Source organism: Taudactylus pleione, unplaced genomic scaffold (assembly GCF_031769625.1).
Source record: "Taudactylus pleione unplaced genomic scaffold, aTauple2 ptg000199l, whole genome shotgun sequence".
Classification (NCBI taxonomy): domain Eukaryota; kingdom Metazoa; phylum Chordata; class Amphibia; order Anura; family Myobatrachidae; genus Taudactylus; species Taudactylus pleione.
The window spans coordinates 5782501-5806919 of NW_028284601.1; the positions used below are offsets into that span (position 1 = coordinate 5782501).

General features: G+C 52.0%; 2 protein-coding genes across 2 annotated transcripts in view; one reads left to right on the top strand and one right to left on the bottom strand.

The window, feature by feature from the left end:
- Positions 1-19231, bottom strand: part of EXOSC5 (exosome component 5) — a 44210-nt gene extending 24979 nt beyond the window's left edge. Inside the window, exons 1-2 of the mRNA XM_088477060.1 lie at positions 19015-19231; positions 95-208 (exon numbers count right to left, since the gene is read on the bottom strand). Coding sequence (XP_088333186.1) covers positions 95-208; positions 19015-19111 — 211 coding nt within the window. The 5' untranslated portion in view covers positions 19112-19231. The remainder of the gene's footprint in view (positions 1-94; positions 209-19014) is intronic.
- The window catches only part of BCKDHA (branched chain keto acid dehydrogenase E1 subunit alpha), a 35891-nt gene continuing 30651 nt past the window's right edge, over positions 19180-24419 (top strand). Inside the window, exon 1 of the mRNA XM_088477059.1 lies at positions 19180-19445. Within this exon, the coding sequence (XP_088333185.1) occupies positions 19377-19445 (69 nt within the window). The 5' untranslated portion in view covers positions 19180-19376. The remainder of the gene's footprint in view (positions 19446-24419) is intronic.

The following is a 24419-nucleotide window of genomic DNA, read 5'->3' on the forward strand; positions in this document are numbered from 1 at the left end:
GTATTACGTACCCTGTATAGAGGTGCAGAAGAAATTGCTGCCTTATAAAATAATAGTAGGTACAGAAGTCTATTTGCTTTTATGGCGCACTTACCGGGTAACCCCACCTTTGGCCGGAGGATCACCTCAATCGTGGACTTGTCATGCATCTCTCTGCTGACTTTGATCTCTGCTGGGCCGTAGACTCCAGCCAGGACTGATGTGTCTCCTGCAGCAACAGTATAAAGTAGAACGTTAAAATGTGGATACGTTCTGTGTCGTCACTGGCTGATTGGTTACCTTTGTGTCCAAGTTTCCACATAGCGAGTGGTTTTAGAATAGAGGCTTAGTTATTAATTATGAGAAACAGTGGTTTGTCCATTACTGGACTTAGGGCCTGATTCAGAGTTGTACGCTGTTAGCATCGCTGCTGCGTCATTGGATACAGCAGTAATGCTAACATATGGTAATGCGGCAGGAGGCGCCTTGTGCAACTAGACGCCTTCTGTGATCCACTGCTGCATCGGAGGACACAGCATCAGGTCACCATCGATCATCTGAGTAAAGGCCCCCATACACTATGCGACAGATTGCCGGATCCTATGATGGGATCGGAAATGCCGATCCACCAGTCGGAAATGCCGACTGGCGGCCATCGATGTTCCACGATCCGTCGGAGAATCAATGAAATTCTCCATGTTAGATTTCACCGATCTGCAAATCACAATCATATTTTGATCGTTATCGGCAGAATCAGTGAAATCCAAAAGGTTGGATTTCACCGATCCTGCAGCCCGGCATCTCGCAGGATGGCGGTGATCCGTTGCTGGTGTATGGGCCCCTTTAGCCATCGGTAGACGCAGACCCTGGCAGGCCTACTAAATGGGTTGCTGCAACATATGTATATTTTCGCAGAACCGCTGTGTACGGGATCACAGCCGCGCGTGCCTTGGCGCCCACCTCTGAATCAGAACCACCGGCTGTAGCCCAACAATCTAATTCTTGCCTTGTAAACAGAATAAAAAAAAAAAAAATCAAGATTTATCTTCAACAATTATTTCCCTTATTTAGTATTTATGGGCCCAATATTATCACCTTTATTTTGCTTGGAGCAGAGCAATCTGTTTTTTCAGCTTCAATGTTTAACTTAATTTCCTTTTTACATGATAAAATATTGACTTATTTTTCAAAAACAACTAATTTTGGTATTCCAGTTTAAATGTAGATGATTAGAAATGACCTGTGGGGAGTACCACATTTTAATTTGCTGCCCCTCTTCAGTTTAAACAAGATGAGTCCTACTTTCACCTAGCGGAGTCCTGGGAACTGTGTGTTCATTACCAGAGGTTGCACATTTCCTCGCAGACGCAGGAGCTGTGAGGCAAAGTCAGCGCAAAAATGCACCTCAGGTAATGAAGGCGCAGGGAAAAACCAATTAAATCTGCATTTTACACTAAATCTATAGGTTACTGCATGTTATCAGATGTTTTACTACACGGGGAAAAGGCTAAATAATTTAATAGCTCTGGGCAGTAAACCTGGAGCTTTTCCCGGGCGGTAAAACTTGCGCCTAATTAGATAAACCCCTGTGGATAGGGTATAATAAAGGACTTCTAAAGAAATGAATCTTCTCCGCTGTCCATGGTTCTGAAATCACTTATGAAACAGAGGGGGGGGAGGGGGGGAATTATTAAGTGGAGGTGTTGTTCATAGCAACCAGATTCTAGCTATGGTTGCGCCTTTGGCCAGGCTGCATAAACCGAGACTTACCCAATATTGCCGGGCCTGGCAGTTGCGAGGCCGGCAAATCTGCACTGACCAACGCAGACCCTGGCCTGGTCCCTCCCGGAAAACAGGGGTGACACACCCTGATTTCTTTGAATGCTGGCCAGCCACGCCCTGCTCTGCCCCCCAAACACTGCAGCTTGTCAATCATACTGCGGCTTGGGGGATTTGCAAGCAAGATCGCACAACAGGTCCTGCTCACAAACAGACCCCAAAATATTGGAGCTGTATGGAAACCATCAGGTTTGCATACATCTCTAGATCAGGCCATAAGGCAGAGGTTACCAAACTTTCTTGAATCACGGCACCCTAGAGCAGGGATGGGGAACCATCGGCCGGCGGGCCGGACGGATACGGCCATCAAGATCATTTCATCATGCCCGGCCGGCTGTGGCTCTCTCCCCTTCAGTGGCAGCAGTGACAGCGCAGCGGGTATCCGCCCCAGCGGCAGGCATAGGAACTTGTGGGGTGGTCCGAGTGCAGAATACCCTCCCCCCCCCTCGGCACCCAATGGCTTGATTAGCGGCGTGAGTGGCGTTGATCGTGGTCCAATGAGCGCAGGAGCGGCAGCAGTGGCTCCCCACCAAACCTATCACGTGGCAAGTGTGTGGGACGTCTCAGGTTTAGCCATGATGTTACGGAGCGCTCAGTCCCAGCGGATCTCTGAAGATGGTGACAGCTGCAGTGGTAGGAGGAAGGTCAGCTTATTACCGGACTAAGGGAGGCCGTGCCCCAAAGAGGATGAAGACGGACAGAAGCAATGACAACGCGGCCGGGGTAAGAGTGCAGCCCTGTGCATGGGGTTGGGGGGCGGCGGCGCTGTGTGGGCTGTACAGAAGCGTAGAGGAGCCTCCATTGTGTGTGTGACCAGCTGGGGCCTACCACTAACACTGCACACACACTGGTATGCATAATGGGCAAGATAGGGATGCAGTGGGACGCTAGTATGGGTTCCTTAGCCCTATATATAGACATTTCCCAGTAGATACTGTGAGAAGCGCTGCTAAATGTAGCGCTGTTAGTTTAAGGGTCAGTATGGGGGGGAGAATAGCAGGGCTGCTGTGCGATACATCTCTTACATTGCTTGTCTGCAACACCAGAGATCCTATCCCGACTTTATTGGTGCCTCTTCCACATACTGTACATTTATAGCTTTGTATCTCCAATCCTTGTTCTGTGTTAGACTAAAGCTGCCCCCTTACATTATGAATGCGCAGTATTGTGTGTGGGTTGTCTCACCTAAGTAGTCCCACTATATGGCTGCTATCTATCGAACCCCCCACCCTTCCATTGTAGTAAGGTAAATTTGGGGGATGGGGATTTAGGGGGGAGCACTTGTCATCCTGTGTGTGTGTCCCTTAAGCTGGGTACACACTGTGGGCCTGATTCAGAGCCGGACGCTATTTGCGCTCGCTCGTTCAGAAAAAGGGGCCGGCTATTTAAATTGAGCGCTCGCTCTTTGCGGTCTGTTGACGCCTCTATGTCTGAGTGAGCGAACGAAACATGCGCTCGCTATTTTGTAAAGACGCCCCCTGGCCGCTCGCATCATACGTCATCTCCGCTATTTATTAGATTAATCGAGTACATCGAAAGGCGTCTGAACTGCTCGCAGTGCTTGTGGTTGGATTTTCCTGCCGCAATCATGCGAACAGTTCAGGCTAAGAAACAACCAAGTGACGTGGTCGATGACGCTGCTTTGTTAATTATGCACACCCTTAAAACGCCCGTTTTGACCGTTTGGCACGCCTGCGTTCGGATCTCCACTCCCCGTTTTCAAGCACCTTCCCCTGTTACCACCCACAAACGCCTCATCCTGTCACTCAAATTAGCAGGCACTCGCTATTTTGCGAACACACGATTTCCGACCGCACTGACTGGTTGGCGCATGCGCATTACGACCCATACGCATGCGCAGATGTGTGAACATCGCTCGGAGCGAACGAGTGGCCGCTTACGAGCGGCTCTGAATCAGGCCCTGTGTCCATAGTTGCCAAGTCTGCTTATAACAAGCGGAATTGGGCTTAATTTTTTTTGCCAGTTGCTTATTTTTTAAGCAAGTTGCTTGTTTTTGGGCTTGTTTTTTTTTGTGTGTGCATTGCCGAGGCACCCCTGATGGTAAGTGTGTGTGTTTTGCACTTATAGTGACTGAGGAAGGTTGTGTCTGGGTAATAGAGGGCAGTAGACAGGATGAAGTTGGAGGGGGCAGACAAGAAGGTGAGGTAAACTAGATGATAGAAATGAGGCAGGTACCGTATATACTCAAGCACATTTTTTGTGCTGAAAAAGTACCCCCTCGGCTTATACTCGAGTGAAGTGTAGTGCTGACCGGACGGAGTTCGGTCAGCGCTACACAGCACAAACACACAGCCGCCGAAGCCGGCAGCTGTGTGTTTGCTGTAATCAGCAGCCTCTGAGAGTCTGTCAGACTCTCAGCGGCTGCTGCTGCTCCCACTGCGGGAGCCATCTTCCGGCTCCCGCAGTGGGTAATGGGAGACACGTCGTCATGACGACGTCTCTCCCATGCAAAGCGGCCGGAGGAGCGGATAGCGGCGGGACCAGGAGTTTCAGGTAAGTGTTTTTTTTTTTTTTATTCTTATCACATCTCTCTCTACTGGGGATGGGGGGGGGGGGGGGACTACAGGGGGCACTACCAGGGGGCACTACCAGGGGGGGATTACTACAGGGGGCACTACCAGGGGGGGATTACTACTGGAGGCACTGAAAGGGGGGATTACCACTGGGTGCACTACCAGGAGGGATTACTACTGGGGGCACAACCAGGGGGAATTACTACTGGGGGCACTACCAGCTGCTGCCATTTCCCACACTAGGCTTATACTCGAGTCAATAAGTTTTCCCAGTTTTTTGGGGTAAAAGTAGGTACCTCGGCTTATACTCGAGTATATACGGTACATGGGGAGTTAAAATTACTGAGGCTGTTAAAAAGAGGGGATAATGAAATTAGACAGGTGACAGGAATGAAGGAGGTGAAGAAGAGGGGTGAGAGAAATACGGAGAAGAAGAGTCAGGTAAGGTAAAGGTGGGTACACACTAGACGATATGTCGCCTGATCACTATGCGTGACCCTGTGCACTGCCGTGGGTCGTTTAACAGGGTCATTCCGTCGGCCTGCATGTAGGATCTGTGGAACGACCCAGATGCCGACACTGGAATAGTGGATGAAGCCGGTGTCCAACATATCGTACATTTGGTCACCGCATCGTGCAGTATGTATCAACCGTCCGATATATATTGCGTGGTCAGGTATCGCAAAGCTGGATACACACATCGGCAAGTGTGTACCCAGCTGAAGACTGGCAAGGGAATGAGGTATGAAAAGAGGGAGGAGGTAAAAATATGGAGGCTGGTGTAGAGGGAGAAAAGCAATATAGGCAGATAATAAGGCTGTGCATACACTAACATATTTAAGTTAGAGAAGAGGGGGAATAACAAGAGATATGGTAAGAACTTACCTTTGTTATCTCTGTTTCTACGAAGTCCATAGGGTCCACAGGGTTGACCTTGGGGGTATAGCTGGATCTGGATCCATGTTCACCACGCAGTTAAAGCTTTAGCTGCTCCCAGGATGCACTTGGGTCCGTCCTCCTCTATACCCCGCCCCCGGCCACAGCACCTCAGTTGGTAAGCAGCCAAGGCCGGAGGAGGAGACTAAACAGAAATGGGAGACGGAAAACCGGTGACCAGCCACACAGCCCATTTGAAGCCAGGTGCGTCAGGGCGGGCGCCCTGTGGACCCTATGGACTTCGTAGAAACAGAGATAACAAAGGTAAGTTCTTACCATATCTCTTGTTTTCTACTTCAGGGTCCATAGGGGGTCCACAGGGTTGACCTTGGGGATGTCCCAAAGCAGTACAACTAAGGGCGGGGACGCTCCTGTGCTGAAAGGAGTACCCGGCGCCCAAAGGATGCATCCTGAGAGGCAAAGGTGTCAAACGCATAGAACCTCAAAAACGTTTGAATTGAAGACCAAGTGGCCGCCTTACACAGCTGAACAGCAGAAGCGCCACGTCTAGCAGCCCAAGAGGGACCCACAGAACGAGTGGAATGAGCCTTAACAGAGGCTGGCACAGGTAAGCCCTCCTGTGCATAAGCCTCACAAATAACGGAACGAAGCCAACGGGCTAATGTTTGTTTGTTGGCAGGCCAACCCCTCTTGTGAAAACCAAAGAGGATAAACAAGGAATCAGACTTCCTAACCGAAGCCGTCCGGTCTACATAAATTCTAAGCGCCCGGACCACATCTAAGGAAGTCTCACCAGCTGAAAGATCAGGGGACTGAAAAGCTGGCACAACAAGTTCCTGATTAATATGGAACTTCGAGACCACTTTGGGCAAAAACTCAGGACGAGTGCGGAGCACCGCTCTGTCCTGGTGAAAAATCAGGAAAGGAGGGCGACAGGAAAGCGCCCCCAATTCAGACACCCTCCTGGCCGAAGCAATTGCCAGGAGAAAAACCGTCTTAAATGTCAGCCACTTGAGCTCCACCGCCTCAAGAGGCTCAAACGGAGGACCCTGCAGGACCCGTAGCACCACCGCCAAGTCCCAAGGAGCCACAGGAGGCACAAAGGGAGGCTGGATCCTGAGAACACCTTGGAAAAAGGTGTGAACGTCTGGTAGTATTGCAATCCGCCGTTGAAACCACACGGACAAGGCGGACACATGAACCTTCAGAGATGCAAGGCGTAAGCCGAGATCCAATCCGGACTGAAGAAATTCCAAGATCCTAGAAACTCGGAACACCTGAGGATCATAATGTCTGGACTCACACCACTGAAAGTAAGTGTGCCACACTCTGTGATAAATCCGTGCTGAAGCAGGCTTGCGTGCCCTGAGCATGGTACCAATAACCGAACTGGAGAAGCCCCGAGACCTCAAGACGGCTGTCTCAAGAGCCACGCCGTCAAAGACAGCCGACCCAGATCCGGGTAAAGGCAGGGCCCCTGAGACAACAGGTCCCGACGCTGAGGAAGAAGGTACGGAGCGTCGATGGAGAGGCTCCTGAGATCGGAGTACCAAGGACGTCTGGGCCACGCCGGAGCTACCAGCACGAGCATGCCGCCGTCCTGCTTGAATTTCCGCAGAACCCGAGGAAGCAGGGATATCGGAGGAAACAGATACGCCAGGTGAAACGTCCATTTCACCGACAGCGCGTCCACCAGACTTGCACCTGCGTCTCTTGTCCTTGACCCGTAAACGGGCAACTTGTGATTGTGACGGGAGGCCATCAAGTCCAGCTCCGGCAGTCCCCACCTGTCCACGAGTAGCTGAAACACCTCTGGGTGAAGCGCCCATTCCCCGGGATGCACGTCGTGACGGCTGAGGAAGTCCGCCTCCCAATTGAGGACTCCGGGGATGAAGACCGCCGAGATCGCTGGAATGTGACCCTCCGCCCAAGTCAGGATACGAGACACCTCCGACATCGCTGCCTGACTGCGAGTTCCGCCTTGGTGATTGATATACGCCACCGTGGTGGCGTTGTCGGACTGCACCTGTACCGCCCTTCCGTGAAGAGCGGGGCCGGACGACTGCAGGGCCCTGTATACTGCCCGTAGTTCCAGGATGTTGATGGGGAGAAGTGCTTCTTCCGCTGACCAACGACCCTGAAGCGACAAAGAGCCGGTCACTGCCCCCCAACCCCGGAGACTGGCATCCGTCGTGAGCAGGACCCAGTCCGGGATCCAAAATGGGCGCCCCTCGACCAGATGAGCTGTCTGAAGCCACCAAGCCAAAGATAGCCGAACGTCCGGAGACAACACCAGCACCTGAGAACGGATCCGGTGAGGTAACCCGTTCCATTCTGATAGAATCAGCCCCTGCAGGGGCCGGGAATGGAACTGGGCAAATTCCACCATGTCGAATGTCGACACCATGGACCCCAGAACTCTCATAGCCGAATGGACCGACAGGCGGCAACGGCTCAGGCAACTGCGTATCCGCAGCTGTAGGGAGGCGACCTTCTCCGGAGTCAGGAAGATCCTTTGCTGACGCGAATCCAGCAGGGCTCCCAAATGAACCATCCGCTGTGATGGAATCAGGGAGGACTTTTTCCAATTTATCAACCACCCGTGTGCTTGCAGGCAAGCGATCGTCAGGTGGAGATGTTGAAGCAGTACCTCCGGGGAGCTCGCCAGCAACAGGAGGTCGTCCAGGTACGGCAGCAGCCGTACATTCTGGTTCCGAAGATGTGCGCCCATGACCGCCATAGTCTTCGTGAACACCCTCGGTGCCGTGGAGAGACCAAAGGGTAGCGCCCGGAACTGATAGTGGTGTTGAAGGATAGCGAACCTCAGATACCGCTGATGTGAAGATGCTATCGGAACATGGAGGTAGGCGTCCTGGATGTCCAGGGACACCATGTAATCCCCCGGTTCCATCGCCAGAATGATGGAACGTAACGTTTCCATCCTGAACTTGGGAACTCTGAGGAATTTGTTCAGAGACTTCAAGTTGAGGATAGGGCGATGAGAACCATTGGGTTTCTGCACCAGAAACAGAGACGAATAATACCCCGTCCCTCGTTGTGATAGAGGAACGGGAACAATGACCCCTGCTTTCAGCAAGGACTCTATAGCCTCCTGAACCTGTAACGCCTTGGTCTTGTCCTGAGAAGGACTTGTGCAGAAAAACTGGTGGGGTGGTCTGTGCCGAAAAGACAGGGCGTACCCCTGGGAGACCACTTCTCGAACCCAGGCATCCGTGGTGGTATTGTGCCAGCACTGGGCAAATAGAAGAAGTCGGCCTCCCACTCTGAGGTCCCCCAGAGGGAGGCCCGTCCCATCAGGCCGCAGGTTTATCTTCCTGCTTGGAAGAAGGGCGCCGAGCACTCCAGGCTTGCTTCTTGGGTTTAGAGGCCGTCTTACTCGCAGACTGTCTCGGGAAGGACTGACCTTTCGCCTTACCCTGAACCCAAAAGGAACGAAAAGCCGAACTCCGAACCTTAGCAGGCAGTGCCGCCGAAGGGAGGAAGGCCGACTTGGATTTAGCCAGGGTGTCCACTATTTTGTCCAAGTCCGGACCAAATAGTAATTCCCCATTGAAAGGTAAGGCCTCCAGACCTTTCTTTGAATCAGAGTCCGCTCTCCAGGACCGCAACCATAAGGATCGGCGGGCAGACACCGCTGCAGCCGATACCCGCGAGGTCAGCAGACTAGCATCTAAAGAAGCTTCTCCAATGTAAGAAGCAGCGTCCCTCATTTGTCCCAACAACGCCCGCTGGACATCCGGAGCGTCGTCCGGGAAGGTATCTTCCAATGCATTGGCCCACCCCTCAATGGCCTTGGCCACCCAGGAGATGGCCATGGACGGTCGGGCCACCGCCCCGGAGAGGGAGTAAATAGACTTTAAGCAAGTCTCAACTTTCCTGTCCGTGGGATCCTTCAGCGAGGATATCGACGGTAATGGTAAGGTGGCGCCCCGAGTTAAACGGGTGACATGGGAATCCACCGCCGGTGGAGTTTCCCATTTTTTACAATGTGCCTCAGGGAAGGGGTAATTAGAAGCCAACCGCTTCTGAGGAAGGAATCTCTTACTGGGCGCCTGCCAAGCTACCGCCATATGATCCGTCAACTGGTCCGACAGGGGAAACACCGCAGAAGCCACCTTAGTTTTTTTGAAACTAGGAAACTTCGACTTAGGAACCGGTGCCTCATCCTCTATAATATGAGATATGGTAAGAACTTACCCTTGTTATCTCTATTTCTACGAAGTCCATAGGGTTCCACAGGATACCTTGGGTATAGGTGTGACGTCAGTCGCAGGGCACCAAAGAGTTAAGCTTTCAGCCTCCCAGGATGCACTAGGTCCCCCTCCTATACCCCGCCCCCGGGCCAAGGCACCTCAGTTAGTTACCAAGCCATAGGCCGGAGGAGGAGAAGGAAGAGAGAGAACAAAGATCTGGACACATACAAGAATCACATTCTCACCAGAGGGAGACGGAAAACCGGTGACCAGAGCAAAGCCCATCTGCAGCACAGGTGCGACAGGGCGGGAGTCCTGTGGAACCCTATGGACTTCGTAGAAATAGAGATAACAAGGGTAAGTTCTTACCATATCTCATATTTTCTACTTCAGGGTCCATAGGGTATCCACAGGATACCTTGGGGATGTCCCAAAGCAGTATCCTTTAAGGGTGGGGACGCTCCTGTGCAGAAAGGAGAATCCGCCGCCCGAAGGAAGCATCCTGAGAGGCGAAGGTGTCAAACCTGTAATACCTCACGAAGGTATGGACAGAAGACCACGTAGCAGCCTTGCAGATCTGAACTGCCGAGGCACCACGTCGAGCTGCCCACGAAGGACCCACAGACCTAGTGGAATGAGCCTTCAGAGAAGGAGGGACCGGTAGGCCTTCATGAAGATAAGCTCCAGAAATAGCCATACGGATCCAGGCTGCCAAAGTTTGCTTTGAAGCAGGCCAACCCTTTTTACGGAAGCCAAAGAGGACAAACAAAGCGTCCGACTTCCTAAACGAAGAAGTGCGGTCAACATAAGTCCTTAAGGCCCGCACAACATCCAAAGAGGCCTCACCCACGGAAAGACCCGGTGAGTTAAAGGCCGGAACAACTATTTCCTCGTTAATATGAAACTGGGAAACAACTTTGGGAAGAAACTCGGGCCGAGTGCGGAGCACTGCCCTGTTCCCATAAAAAACCAAGAAAGGGGGTCTACAAGAAAGAGCCCCTAACTCAGAAACACGTCTGGCCGAAGCAATGGCCAGAAGGAAAACAGTCTTAGCTGTTAGCCATTTAAGATCCACTGAGCCCAGTGGTTCAAACGGCGGTCCTTGGAGAGCCCTCAGGACCACAGCCAAATCCCAAGGCGCCACAGGTGGAACAAAGGGCGGCTGAATGCGGAGAACACCCTGCATAAAGGTGCGCACATCCGGGATTGTAGCAATCCTACGGTGAAACCAGACAGATAGGGCCGAAACCTGTACCTTCAAAGAAGCAAGGCGAAGCCCATGATCTAGTCCCGCTTGCAGGAAGGCGAGAATCCGAGACAGACGAAACTCCCGCGGTGCATAACCTCTCGGTCGACACCACTGGAAGAACGTATGCCACACGCGATGGTATATCCTCGCGGAAGACGGTTTCCGAGCTCGCAACATGGTACGCACCACAGAGCTGGAAAACCCCCGGGACCTCAGCATGGCCGTCTCAACAGCCACGCCGTCAAAGACAGCCGAGTCAGGTCCGGGTGAAGGCAAGGACCCTGAGACAGAAGGTCCGGTCGTAGCGGCAACCGCAGAGGAATGTCCACGGACAGACCCTGAAGGTCTGAGAACCAGTGCCGTCTGGGCCACGCGGGAGCTATCAACAGGAGCGTCCCTCCTTCCTGTTTGAATTTCCGGATTACCCGTGGAAGAAGGGAGACCGGAGGGAACAGGTATGCGAACCGGAACGTCCACCGGACGGACAGAGCATCCACCAGAGACGCCCCTTCGTCTCTTGTGCGAGACCCGTACACCGGCAACTTGTTGTTGTGCCGGGACGCCATGAGGTCGATTTCTGGAAGACCCCACCTGTCCACCAGTAGTTGAAAAACGTCCGGGTGCAGGGACCATTCCCCCGGATGAACGTCCTGGCGACTTAGAAAGTCCGCCTCCCAATTGAGCACTCCCGGGATGAAGACCGCTGATATGGCCGGAAGATTGCGCTCCGCCCAAACCAGGATCCGAGAGACCTCTACGAGAGCCGCCCGACTGCGAGTTCCTCCTTGCCTGTTTATGTAGGCCACGGTGGTAGCGTTGTCCGACTGGACCTGCACCGGGCGACCCTGGAGAAACCGCTGTGCCTGCTGGAGAGCATTGAAGACCGCACGGAGTTCCAAGATATTTATTGGAAGCTCCGCTTCTGTCGGCGTCCACCTGCCCTGGAACAAGTGTGGACCCGAAACTGCTCCCCAGCCCCGAAGACTGGCGTCCGTTGTCAACAGGACCCAATTTGGAACCCAGAACGGACGTCCCTTGTTGAGGTGGTTCGTCTGTAACCACCACGTAAGGGACAGGCGAACCTCCTGGGTGAGCACAATCGTCTGGGACTTCAGAGACTGAGTCAGCCCGTTCCACTTGGACAGGATCAGGTGCTGCAGAGGTCTGGAGTGAAACTGGGCGTATTCCACCATGTCGAACACCGACACCATGGAGCCCAGTAACCTCATCGCCGAGTGTAAGGACACCCGGCGGCTGTGCAGACAACTGCGCACCCTTGACTGTAAAGCAGAGATCTTGTCCTCCGTCACGAAGATCCTTTGCTGTCCCGAGTCCAATAAGGCTCCAAGATGCAGAATCCTCCGAGACGGGATTAGAGTGGACTTCTGCCAGTTGATTAGCCAGCCGTGCCGTTGCAGCAGTGCAATGGTCAGGTCCAAGTGGCGTAACAGGAGCTCTGGAGATCCTGCCACCAATAACAGGTCGTCCAAATACGGCAACATGCGGACTCCCTGCAGCCGCAGAGAAGCCGCCATGACCGCCATCACCTTGGTGAAAACACGTGGTGCTGTTGCCAGGCCAAAAGGTAACGCCCGAAACTGGAAGTGGTCGCTGCTGATTGCGAACCTGAGGAACTGTTGATGGCGCCAAAGAATAGGGACATGCAGGTAAGCGTCCTGTATGTCCAATGACACCAAGTAGTCCCCAGGTTCCAGCGCCAGAATGATGGACCGTAGGGTCTCCATCCGAAACTTCGGGACCCGCAAAGACTTGTTGAGTGCTTTGAGGTTGAGAATCGGACGATATGACCCATTGGGTTTCTGTACCAAAAATAGATTTGAATAGAAACCCTGGCCCCTCTGGGAGAATGGAACCGCCACTATAACTCCAGCCTGGAGCATAGTGTGCAATACCTTCCGCAGCTCCGTAGCCTTGTTCCGGTCTGATGGGAGACCCGTGGTGAAGAAGCGAGCCGGGGGTCTGTGCCGGAAGGAGAGGGCGTATCCGTGAGAAACCACCTCCAGAACCCAAGTGTCTGTCGTAGTGGTCGACCAACACTGGGCGAACTGTAGCAGGCGGCCTCCCACCCTGGGATCCCCCAAAGGGAGGCCCGGACCGTCAGGCCGCAGGCTTGTCATCTGGCTTGGGGGCCGGACGTCTGGTACTCCATGCCTGCTTCCGGGGCTTGACCGATTTCTTAGGGCCAGCCTGTCGAGGAAACGACTGTGGTTTGGGCCTGCCCTGGGCCCTAGATGACCGAAAGGACGATGGTCCCGAACCAGAAGGAGCAGCGGCCGACGGGAGACAGGCAGATTTGGCTGCCGCCAGCGTGGCCACAATCTTATCCAGATCCGGACCGAAGAGAACTTCTCCGGTAAACGGCAACGCTTCCAGACCTTTCTTGGAATCTGCGTCCGCCTTCCAGGATCGCAGCCACAAGGTGCGACGAGCAGCTACCGCTGCTGAAGAAATTCTAGACACCAGAGTACTAATGTCTAGAGCCGCCTCGTTGATGTAGGTGGCCGAATCACGGAGATTGCCAATCAACTCCGCCTGATCGGCCGGACAGTCGGATTCAAAAGAAGCCTCTAATGAATCCGCCCAGCGCTCCATCGCTCTGGCAACCCAGCAAATGGCCATAGCCGGCCGTGCTGCCCCCCCTGCAAGGGAATAAGCGGACTTCAGGCAGATTTCTACCTTGCGGTCCGTAGCATCCTTAAGGGAGGACATGGATGGCATCGGCAATGTGGCACTACGGACAAGACGGGTCACGTGAGAATCCACCTGTGGAGGGGATTCCCACTTCGCAAAATAATTATCCGCGAACGGATAAGCCACCGCCAGGCGTCTCTGCGGCTGGTATCTTTTGCCAGGTTGTTTCCACGCCTCCTCTAAATGGTCCACCAACTGACCCGAAAGAGGAAAGACTGTGGCATCGCCCTTCACATCTTTGAAAAAGGCATACTTAGATTTAGCCGCTGGGGGAACTTCGTCCTCAATCACCAAGGCTGTGCGGACCGCCCGAATAAGTCCAGGAATATATACTTTGGACTTAGCATCAGCGTCCTTAGTATGGAGAGGTTCCTGATCGTAAGGATCTAGAATCTCCCCATCATCAGACGTCCCTTCGTCATCCTCATAAGGAGCGGACAGAGACGCCACCGGCCGTTTATGAGGCCGCATCACAGACTCCCCTTGCAACACATCCGACAAGTGCTGTACAGAACTCGTCAGGGAGTTAACCCACGCTGGCTCCTGAGAACCCGGGAGCGGGGAAATAGGGAGACTGTGGGGTACCACCAATTGTCGTGGGAACCCCTGCATGGGTGACGACACCACAGACTGCTGGGACAAACCCATCGGAGTAAACGCGGGCTGCGGAGCTAACTGGCCCACTAAAGCTGTTAACGCCTGAGCGAAACAAGCCCAGGGCGGCTCCTGTACCGGTGCTGTAACCGTAATAGGCCGCGCCATGGACAAACACTGCCGGCAAAGGCCCTCCGCGCTACCCTCCCCCTCCGCTAACGGTACTTTGCACGTGGTACACTGTAGCCGGAGGGGAAAATCACTTTCAGACATGATGGCACCACGTATGTGACCTCTCTCACCAATTAAGTATTAAATAGGCGAGAGACCACCCTGCAGCACCGCACCGCAAGGGCTTTAGCAGAAAGAACAGGGACAGTAATAAAGCTGACAGTTTAGATGAAGAAAAGATTACAGGCAGCAGCGCTAGCACAGTCACATACAATGCAGAGAAATAACAATTCCTGCACTAACAGCGCTGATCACTCAACTACACAGACACAGGGCCTGGTAGGACACAGCGCTGCATACACAGACCTGACCACAGCGGAGGAGAGGTATGCGGGGGGACCCAGACCACGATGCTTCCGTCCAGCGCTTCCAGCAGCGTTCACCATGCGTTCTGGAGAAGATGGCCGCCGAGGAGCAGAGAGGAGGCTGGCCTGGGGGAGGAGCGCTGCCACAGGACCAGTCGGCAGCATGCAGAGAGGGCTGTGTGCAGCGGGGGAGGCGCCGGCTGTGAGACAGGGAAGGCGCGCTCCCCTGGCATGCATTTAACCCCTGGGACGCCGCAGTGCTACCGCTCTGCTGCGGTCCGCTGTCCCAGGGGGTAGTGGAAGCGCAGGTTGGTCGCCTGGCTCCACGCTGCAGCCAGTCCCCAGGGAGCCCCCTGCCTGGGGACTTAGGACCATGTGATCAGCGGGGACCCACCGCGGGACCCCGCTGCTTACCTCTGTCCCCCTTGAATCCGGCCATGGTCCGGAGCATCTGGGGTCACCGCTAGCTGTGACCCCAGACGCCCACCAGCATCCCCGGATCAGTACCGGCGTTCTGGTACCGGCGGGGTGTAGGGAAGACAGCATGGACGTCAGGACTGACTGTCCATGCTGTACATCCAGTTGTGCAGCCACAGCTGCATGAAGAATAAGCTTCAGGGGCTCTTCTAGCCCCCACTCCAACAGGTGCACCCGACTCCGGCCGGGCACCAAACTAAACTGAGGTGCCTTGGCCCGGGGGCGGGGTATAGGAGGGGGACCTAGTGCATCCTGGGAGGCTGAAAGCTTAACTCTTTGGTGCCCTGCGACTGACGTCACACCTATACCCAAGGTATCCTGTGGATACCCTATGGACCCTGAAGTAGAAAAGAAGAATAGCTCGCACCGCCCTAACTAGTGCTCGCACATTAATGGACGACTTGGTATCCATTTCCTGGACCGAGGCGTCCGAGTCAGTGTCATCAGGGACCTCCCCATCATCTGAGGAACCCTCTGAGTCCGATACCTGAGCAGCCCGTGTCATGAGTGGGCGTTTTGAAATCCTAGAAGGCATGTCAGTCTGCAACATTGACTGAAAAGCTGAGGAAGCGGCCGCCAAATTTTGCACGGAGTTGGAGAGCACATCCACCCAGGGTGGAGGAGTCACCATAGGGGCCTGAAAAGGTACCACAGGCTGCTGCGGCACAGGGGAAGCCTGTATATACATAGGCAACCCCGCATAGGGACCCACCGACTGAGACCCAGGAGGACTCCGCAATAACTGCGGGACACCCGGGGAATGGGGGATGGTCGGCTGGGACAACGACCTAGTAGGGAGAGCAGTCGGGACCGACAGACGGTCCGCAATAGACACCAGCACTTGAGAAAACATCGCCCACGGTGGTTCCTGCGCCAGAGAAGGTCTGGATGGGCCAGGAGCCACCTGGCATCGACTACACAGGCCATCCTGTGACAAATCCTCCCTATCTACTCCTGCAGAACAGCGTCCGCAGGAGGCCAACACCGGAGCCACTGAGCGCTCAACCTCCTCGTCTGACATGACAGAATATATTATATATCTGGCACCAGGGTAGAAGTAAAACGCACTCACCGGTGTGCTGAACAACAGCCCACAATATGGCACTGAGTAGCACACAACTGTATGTGACGGACCTCACAAATACGTGATCTATATAAGTGAGGTCAGTAGAAACGCCCCTCCCCCACACACCTGTAGGGCTTGTAGGAGAAGTAAAGGGATAGGTATAAGCTGACAGTAAGTAGAAAATAAGCACAGACAGGCAGCACTAGCAAAAGTCACATACCATGCAGGAAGATATACTCACTGCACCTTTCCACTACAATCAACCTGCCCAGATTCAGTGTCTGGGAGGGCTATAGTGCTGTGTACGCTGTCCTTAATCAGGGGAGAGGTACACAGGGGGACCGGTCCGCGTGCTCCCTGAAGATCTGCACTGCCACTGGGAAAATGGCCGCTGGAGACCTCAGAGGAGGAGTGGCCGAGTAGCTGCAGCTCAGCGACGCCAGACTCTGTGCTGAAAGGCGCGCTGAGCTGAGGGGAGGAGCCGCTGACAGGGAAGGCTTCCTCCCCTGGCTAGCATATTAACCCCAGGGCTTGCCGGCATCCCGCTTGCCATATATCCCTGGTGGTCTAGTGGTCCCACAGGTTATTCCTCCTCAGAGGGGGAGCCCGCCGCCACCGCTAGCGGCCCCCGGTCTGTCCCCTAGGACCGGGGGCAAAGGACTGCATGTGCAGGCAAAACCCGCGAGCCGCCGCTAATCGGCGACTCGCGGCTTACCTTGTCCCCGGCGACTCCGGCAGCAGTCCAGGGAGGGACCCAGAGTCCGGCTAGTACGGACTCTGGCCTCCCGCCGCGATCCCCAGTACAGTACTGGCGTCGTGGCGCCAGCGGGGAAGGAGAGCGGCAGCGTGGGCGTCTGCATAGACAGCCCGTCGCTGCCACACTAGAGCCTCTGTTTTAAAATAAAAATCTAACAGGCTCTTTTTTTTTTTTTTTTTTAAATAAAAATAGAAAGCTTTTGGGGGCTGCTCCTGCAGCCCCCCTGCGCAGGTGACCCGACTCCGGCCGGGCACCAACTCAAACTGAGGTGCTGTGGCCGGGGGCGGGGTATAGAGGGGGACGGACCCAAGTGCATCCTGGGAGCAGCTAAAGCTTTAACTGCGTGGTGCCCATGGATCCAGATCCAGCTATACCCCCAAGGTCAACCCTGTGGAACCCCTATGGACCCTGAAGTAGAAAAAGGAAGTTAGGCAGATATAGTGAGGACAAAGAGACACCCCCATAAATTGGGCTTTTTTTATTGGGCTTTTTAGGATTCGTTTGGGCTTGTTTTTTACTTATAGGTTGCTTGTTTTCCATTTCAGAGTTGGCAACACTGACTGTGTCAACACAGTGGATTTGTCGGCACAGTGGCCGGTATGGGCCCTTGGCAGAAAAAAGGTTCCCCACCCCTGCCCTAGAGCATCAGCAGTTTTTCACAGCACCCCTAGGCCAAAAGAATCTTGAGAAATTTAGCAAAAATTATTAAATTAAGTAAATTGTGCTTCTATGTCATCCTTAGGGTCAGTTATGTGGTGGTGGGCAGTGTTGTGCTGTTTGCCCAAATATTTTATGATTGGCGGCCACCAGCATTGGTTTTGCCTATTACATAAGCTATAAATAATTTCATTTGGTCCTGGATCACCAACCTACGGCACTCAGTTTGGGAACCACTGAGTTTCTACCCTGTATGAATGTTATAAATCATACCCTCCGGCATACTTATTTTATTTTGCTTAAAAATGCCAGTAAAAGCATATTGCAAGCATTTGTGTAAACACCAGCAGTGGGTAGGTGGACTTAATGTGTACATCCACTATATACAATTACACACCAATAAAACAAGTAAACATACAGTGTTATTATTCTGCAGCATTGAATGTACACAACGTGGTATGGAATGACTGCCTTCACCCACCCAAGGAGGTCCTTGAGAGAGGTAGGGGGACGGGATGCAATGCAGTCTCTTGTGCTAGGGATAGCCAATTCTTTTCATATCGGAGCCATTGTATCTGGACCTGAGTGTTGTTGGGTAACTCATTTATTTATTGTTCCTTCATTAGCAGTTATTTATATAGTGTACACATATTCTGCTGCACTTTACTGAGGATTTATCAGTCATTCACATAAGTAGCTGCCTCAGTGGAGCTTACAATCTATATTCCCATCACATAAACCCCCACACAGTTGTTGCTAGATGCAAGTTGGAGAAAGGATGAGGCACACACACAGTAGGGCGGCTCATTTATTAAGGTGCCTACACACATAGCGATATTTTACCCGATCTGGTCGATTCCGACGCATTGGAACGACAGATCGTGTAAAATATGCCCAAATCGTGAGTCCCCACAGGTCGCACATCGCATCTTCAGATCTGCCGTGCTGTAGGGCAGATCTGACAATCTCAAGTCAGGATGCACTGGATAGTTAGGAGGCACGATAGATCGTGTGTCAAATTGGCAGCTTTTTCAGACCAAATCGTGCCCACGACTGTCGGGGAGAGTTCAGGGGGAAATCGTGCACATCGTGGTAATGTGAGCACATCACTATATATGTAGCTCGAATCCAATTATCCTATCATTGTTTTTGCACTGTGGGAGTCAAGTGGAATACCCGGAGAGAACCTGTGAGTATATATAAACCCTTCACAGATAGGGCCATCGTCAGGAATAGAACGCAAGTGCTGTGAGGCAGCAATGCTAGACACTACACCACCGTGCTTCCCCTCTGCTGATCTATAGGAGGTGTATTCAACATGCTGCCCTCTATTTGCTGTGGAACTACAAATCCCAATATGCCCTAACACAGTTTTAGCATGCCCTAGTAGCAAAAGGGCATGCTGGAATGTGTAGTTCCACAGTAGCTGGAGGGCTGCATGTTGAATATCCCTGTCCTATAGGGTGCCAGCGCCTGGGGGCTCAGTGACCGGCTGCTCCTTACCCTGCAGGAACTTGGCGGAACCATCCGGCCGGCTTAGGACGCTCTGCTCGCAGCCTATCTCCCTCAGGCCGGTGCCCAGGGGCGGCTGCGCCTCCATCGCTCTGCTCCTACTACACACACACTGGCTGCACGCGCTGAGCACTTCCGCCCCGCTCTGGGGTCCTCGCTGGGCTGCCCGCCGCACTGCCGGTGCGAATCGCGCCGGGAGGTGCGGAGAAGACGTGCCCCCCCGTGTTCAGCAGAGAGAACGTTCACTGCTGATAATGTCGCTTGGGCCAAGAGGGAAACGCAGAGCCCGGGTGCCGCCGTGGGGGGGCCTGAGGTGAAGGCAGGCGAAGGACAGGGCAACCACCTGGGAGAAGATGGCGGCGCTGAGGGCATTGCTGAGGATACGAGCGGCGGCTGGATGGGGAGCAAGCAGGGGGCAGCAGGTGAGAAGAGCCCGACTCAGGGCTTCTGCTGGCCAGACAGGGCACCCTAGCAGGCCCATTCACATAAGCAGTGTATATTATATATATATATATATATATAAACATAAACAAACATCGTTATATAAACCTCTGTGTGTATGCATTTCATATGCAGAGCATTGGCATTACATTATATAAGGTATTCAGGTGGAGGGGTCAGTATGTATTCCATATATGTACAGCAGTCACAGGACAGCAGGTGTACGAGCAAGAAAAATTGTGCCTAAAGGCATATGCACAGTGACAGGGCTCCATATATTGCACACGTATAGTGACATTATATAGCATAAATAAAGGGATAACTAATATATATACTAATACGTATACACACACAGAGCTTAGTGGTGGGTATGAGAGGAATGCATAAAGGTCACAATATATGGGGGGGATAGGTATGGTGACTAGACCTATATACGGTAAGTACAGAGAGAGAGAGTGAGAACAGTATTTTCTATATGGGCTGTACAGCATGAGGAATCTTATAGATAGTTACAGGAGTGAGAGGGTGCAGTGGAGTGAATTTAGTCTATATGACAGGTTCTCAAGCTTAGGGTCTCATTCAGACCCGCTCGCAAGCGGGTCGATGTTGGACTCTGCGGCCACACTGCGCGTGCGCAAGCCTTGGAGCGAGAGAGAAATTCTCTCGTTCTCTCTCGCTCCGGGGCTCACTACAAAAGGGGCGGCTGTCGATGGTGATCGACCGCTCGCCCCGTTTTGTGGGTGTGGTGGGGGCGCGGCTTCACAAATAGAGGTGTTCCCAAACGAACGCCTGCCGTTTGTGGGCGGCCCCACTGACATCACCAGTGATGTCGGTGGGAGAGCTTCCGGCTCTATTAGAGCCAGAAGCTCTCTGGGGCTTGCAGCAGACGAGACCCTACCACAAGGGTCTCGTCGCAAGCCCCGATGGTCGCGATGGTCTTGACCATCGCGACCATCAACCTGGCCACTCGCTAAAGCTGTGGGTGGTCACCCACAGCTTAGCGAGCGGCCAGGAGGCCGGTTCTTTTTACAGATGCGGCCGCCCTCATTCAGAGCGAGCGCTCGCATTTTGCGAGCGGCTCTGAATGAGGTCCTTAGTCCTCAGGACCCCAAACAGTATATGTTTTCCAGGTCTCCTCACAGAATCACATGTGAAATAATTTCTCCCCCTGGATCTTTTAAAATGTGTCTGTGAGAAATGAATACACCTGTGCACCTGCTGGGCGACCTGGGAAATGTGACCTTTGTGGGGTCCTGAGGACCGAGTTTGAGAACCACTGGTCTATATCAGTGATTCTCAAACTTTGTCCTCTGGACCCCACACAGGTCATATTTTCCAGGTAACCCAGCAGGTGCTCATTTGTATTCATCACTCACTGACACAGTTTATAAAAATCCACAGGTGAGCTAATTATTTCACTTGTGATTCTGTGAGGAGACCTGGAAAACATGCACTGTTTGGGGTCCTGAGGATCAAGTTTGAGAACCTGTGGTCTATATGATCACTTGTACAGAGATCAGATACATAACAAACAGGGCTGAACCTTTGTGTTTTGGGTGGACAGCTGGTCACACATTATCTAATTGTTTCTTATAGAAATGTCAGATGATCCTATACAATCAAATATAGATGGGCAAATGGATTGATAAAATCTGGAATATGTTCATCATTCTAAAAGGGATCATACTGAAGACTGTGTAGAGAGTTGTACGACTGAAATCCTACATCATTCCTCACCTGTGCTTTCACCCCACTCTCTGTCAGAAAACAATTGCGGGGTGTGTGTGTGTGTGATCACTGCAAGTGCTTTATTAGTGATCTATTGATGTGATTTCCCAGAAATGTAATTGTTCAGGAACAAATAAATGGTGTATGTGGCCGGCTTTATACATAAGGTCAGGATGTGTAACACGTGTAAGAGTGGGGGATATAGATAATAGTATAGACAGCAGTGAAAGGGTGACATTGTGTATATATGTGCAGCTGCATGCTTCCTGGTTACAGGAAGGTCAGTAATTGCATGAGGAGGCTCGCCTGTAAACCTGAGAGCTGATTGGCTGGCACTGAGAAGGAGGGGGAGGCTCCACATTCTTATCAACAATCCCTTTCCAGGAAGGACAACACTGCTCAGTGTGAACATGTTTTCCTGGAGGCAATGTAACAGGCATTACTGTATGTTCAACAGAGCCACTCCTAGCTAAAACCTAGTGACCGGGAAATATTTCATGGTTTATGCCTTTCTTGAGCTAAGTGCGTTGTTTTAGTTGCATTGTTTTGCAGATCTTCTTTGTTTTGTTTTTTTAATGTGCATATATATATATATATATATATATATATATATATATGTGGCTAAGCAAGTGGGTTGGCCCACTAAAGGTCCTTCAGGGGTCCAAAAGTCATTGGATGGCAGTATGTAAAGGTAATGGTAGGTGGTGTCACAGTACTGTGACATGGAAATGCCCAGAGCTGCATCACTTGTAATCTGACATCTCGTGAGTCAGTTGGAACACCGGCTAGGCTGCTCATGGCAAGGCAATGTGAATTATCAGAGGGCCTGATTCAGAGACGGACGCTCTGAAAGACCGCTCGCTCTGAATCAGGGTGTTTTTTTTGTTGTTTTTTTTTTGTGCGGCCTCCTGGCCGCTCGCTTAACTGTGTGACCACCCACAGCTATTGCGAGCGGCGAGGATGATGGTCGCGATGGTCAAGACCACCGCGACCCTCGGGTCTTGTGACGAGACCCTTGTGGTAGGATCTCGTGGCCGCAAGCCCCGGAGATTTGTCCGTGGTAACAGATGAGCGACACTGGCTCTAATCACATTCAATGCAGGAGGTACCAAGCGCATATCCAGCAGGTCAGTGCAGCGTTCTTTGGCTTCCATGGGATATGGGAGCAGAAGACCCAGCAGAGCGCCCTGTTAACACTACGACATTGGGCACAGCGCCTTACCTGGGCTCATGACGTCGCTAACTGGAGCCTAGAGGAGTGGCAATATGTGGCCTGGTCCAATGAGTCATGGTTCCAGTTGTTTCGAACTGATGGTAAGGTTCGAGTGTGGCATAGACTCCATGGATCCCAGTTGTCAACAAGGTACCATGCAAGCTTCCATAATGGTGTGGGGTGGCATGGGTTGGGCCTTCCTGAACACGTCATTAACCGGTAACTGCTACGTTGCATTGCTTGATGACCATTTGGAGTCCTTCGTGGACTTCATGTGCCCCCACAATGATGGAATATTCAAGCAAGATAATGCACCATATCATCTGTCCCAAATTGTTCAGAATTGGTTTGAGAGGCATTCTGGAGAGTTCCGACGGATGGTGTGGAGAGGTCCATCCACACCCAAGATCCTGCTCCTACAAATAACAGGGAACTGTGCGAAACTATCCATACGGCATGGGTCAACATCTCTCAGAGGTCTTCAGTCTTCTTGTGGAATCAATGACACATCGAGTTGCTGCACTTCGCAGGGCTAGAAAGGATCCTACACGATACTAGGCATCTATCATGACTTTTGGCACTTCAATGTGTAATCCAAAAATAAACTGTACAAAAAAAAAAGGGCACTCGCCAAGTCCATCAAAATGTGTTTATTTATTCTCAGAAGAAAACAGGGAGAAATAAGTTGATGTTTTGATCCACTGTGGGACCTAAACTATACCTTTTAAACCTGGGTGCCCTCCCGGGAATCATTCAGACTCCAATAGCACAATACTCCCAACATAGGGCGGCACTCCCCGGATTTGAAAAATGTTAAGACAGACACCAACTGTATCATCGATGATACAGTTGGTGTCTGTCTGAACTTTTTTTCAAATCTGAGGAGTGTCGCCCTATGTTGAGAGTATTATATATATATATATATATATCACATACATGCTTATACCAGTGGCATATGTGACCGGTTAGTGCTTCTCCAGACCAGAGTTTACAGATCACATTGCCTTTGTTCGTCAGTCCTCCCTAGAACCACAGTGTACTAGTGACTGTGTGTAAGCCGCAGCTTTGTGAACGCCAACGAGCCTGCTAGAATACCTATTGTTCTTGTGACTACCAGAGATTCTCTCAACTGTCTCTTCCATTGTGATCTTCTACCTGAAGCGTAATCTGTCCTGCTACAGTGTCATTCACTCCTAAAATCTCCATGAGTTAGGAATACAACCCTAACTGCTAAAGCACACCCATTGTTTTGGTTGTGTTCATTCTAGCACCCTGCACCTGTCACAACCCATGTAGTTCCCCTTTCCTGCCTGGGGTGTCGCGCTGTGCTCTGTTGCTTCTAGCATACTCAGCTAATGCAACAAACTGCTGAGCTACAGACCAATGTGTGCTAGAAGCACCAGAGCAGAAAGAGGAACTGTGACAGATGCAGGGTGCTAGAATGAACACTGGTTTTGGGGTTATATTCGATGACTTGCCCCTCACTCTCATTTTAGTCCTTTGCAAAATCATGGCACCTCCGAATCAGAAATATACCCAGCACCCACCCTTATCTGGCCAATGTCACTTCTATGATGGTATAATGTATTTTCTCCATATTTGCAACACCCAGGTGATTGGGCTTCCATGAATAAACTACAGTGCGGCTGCCAGGCTGATTTTCCTTCTGTTTACTAATGTTGCCATTCCACACACAGGCTGTGTATTTCTTCCATAGTACATTTTACAATACTTGTTCTCATTTACTAGGCCTTCCTACATGTCCGCTCTTACCTGTAACCACCCTATCTGTGGTCTTCAGTCAGCCAAGGACCTACTTCTATTACTAATCTAATTATTAACTTTTATGTTTGATATATTGATGTAGTGGCAGCATACTACACAGCGCTTTACATTCAGCTGCTAATGTCAGTGACATGTCTATTGTCCTTGGATAGGAGTACGCTATTCACAATGTCCTTGTTTTAACTTAATTCCATAATATGTATTGAGATCTTGTGTGGGTCTGACATCC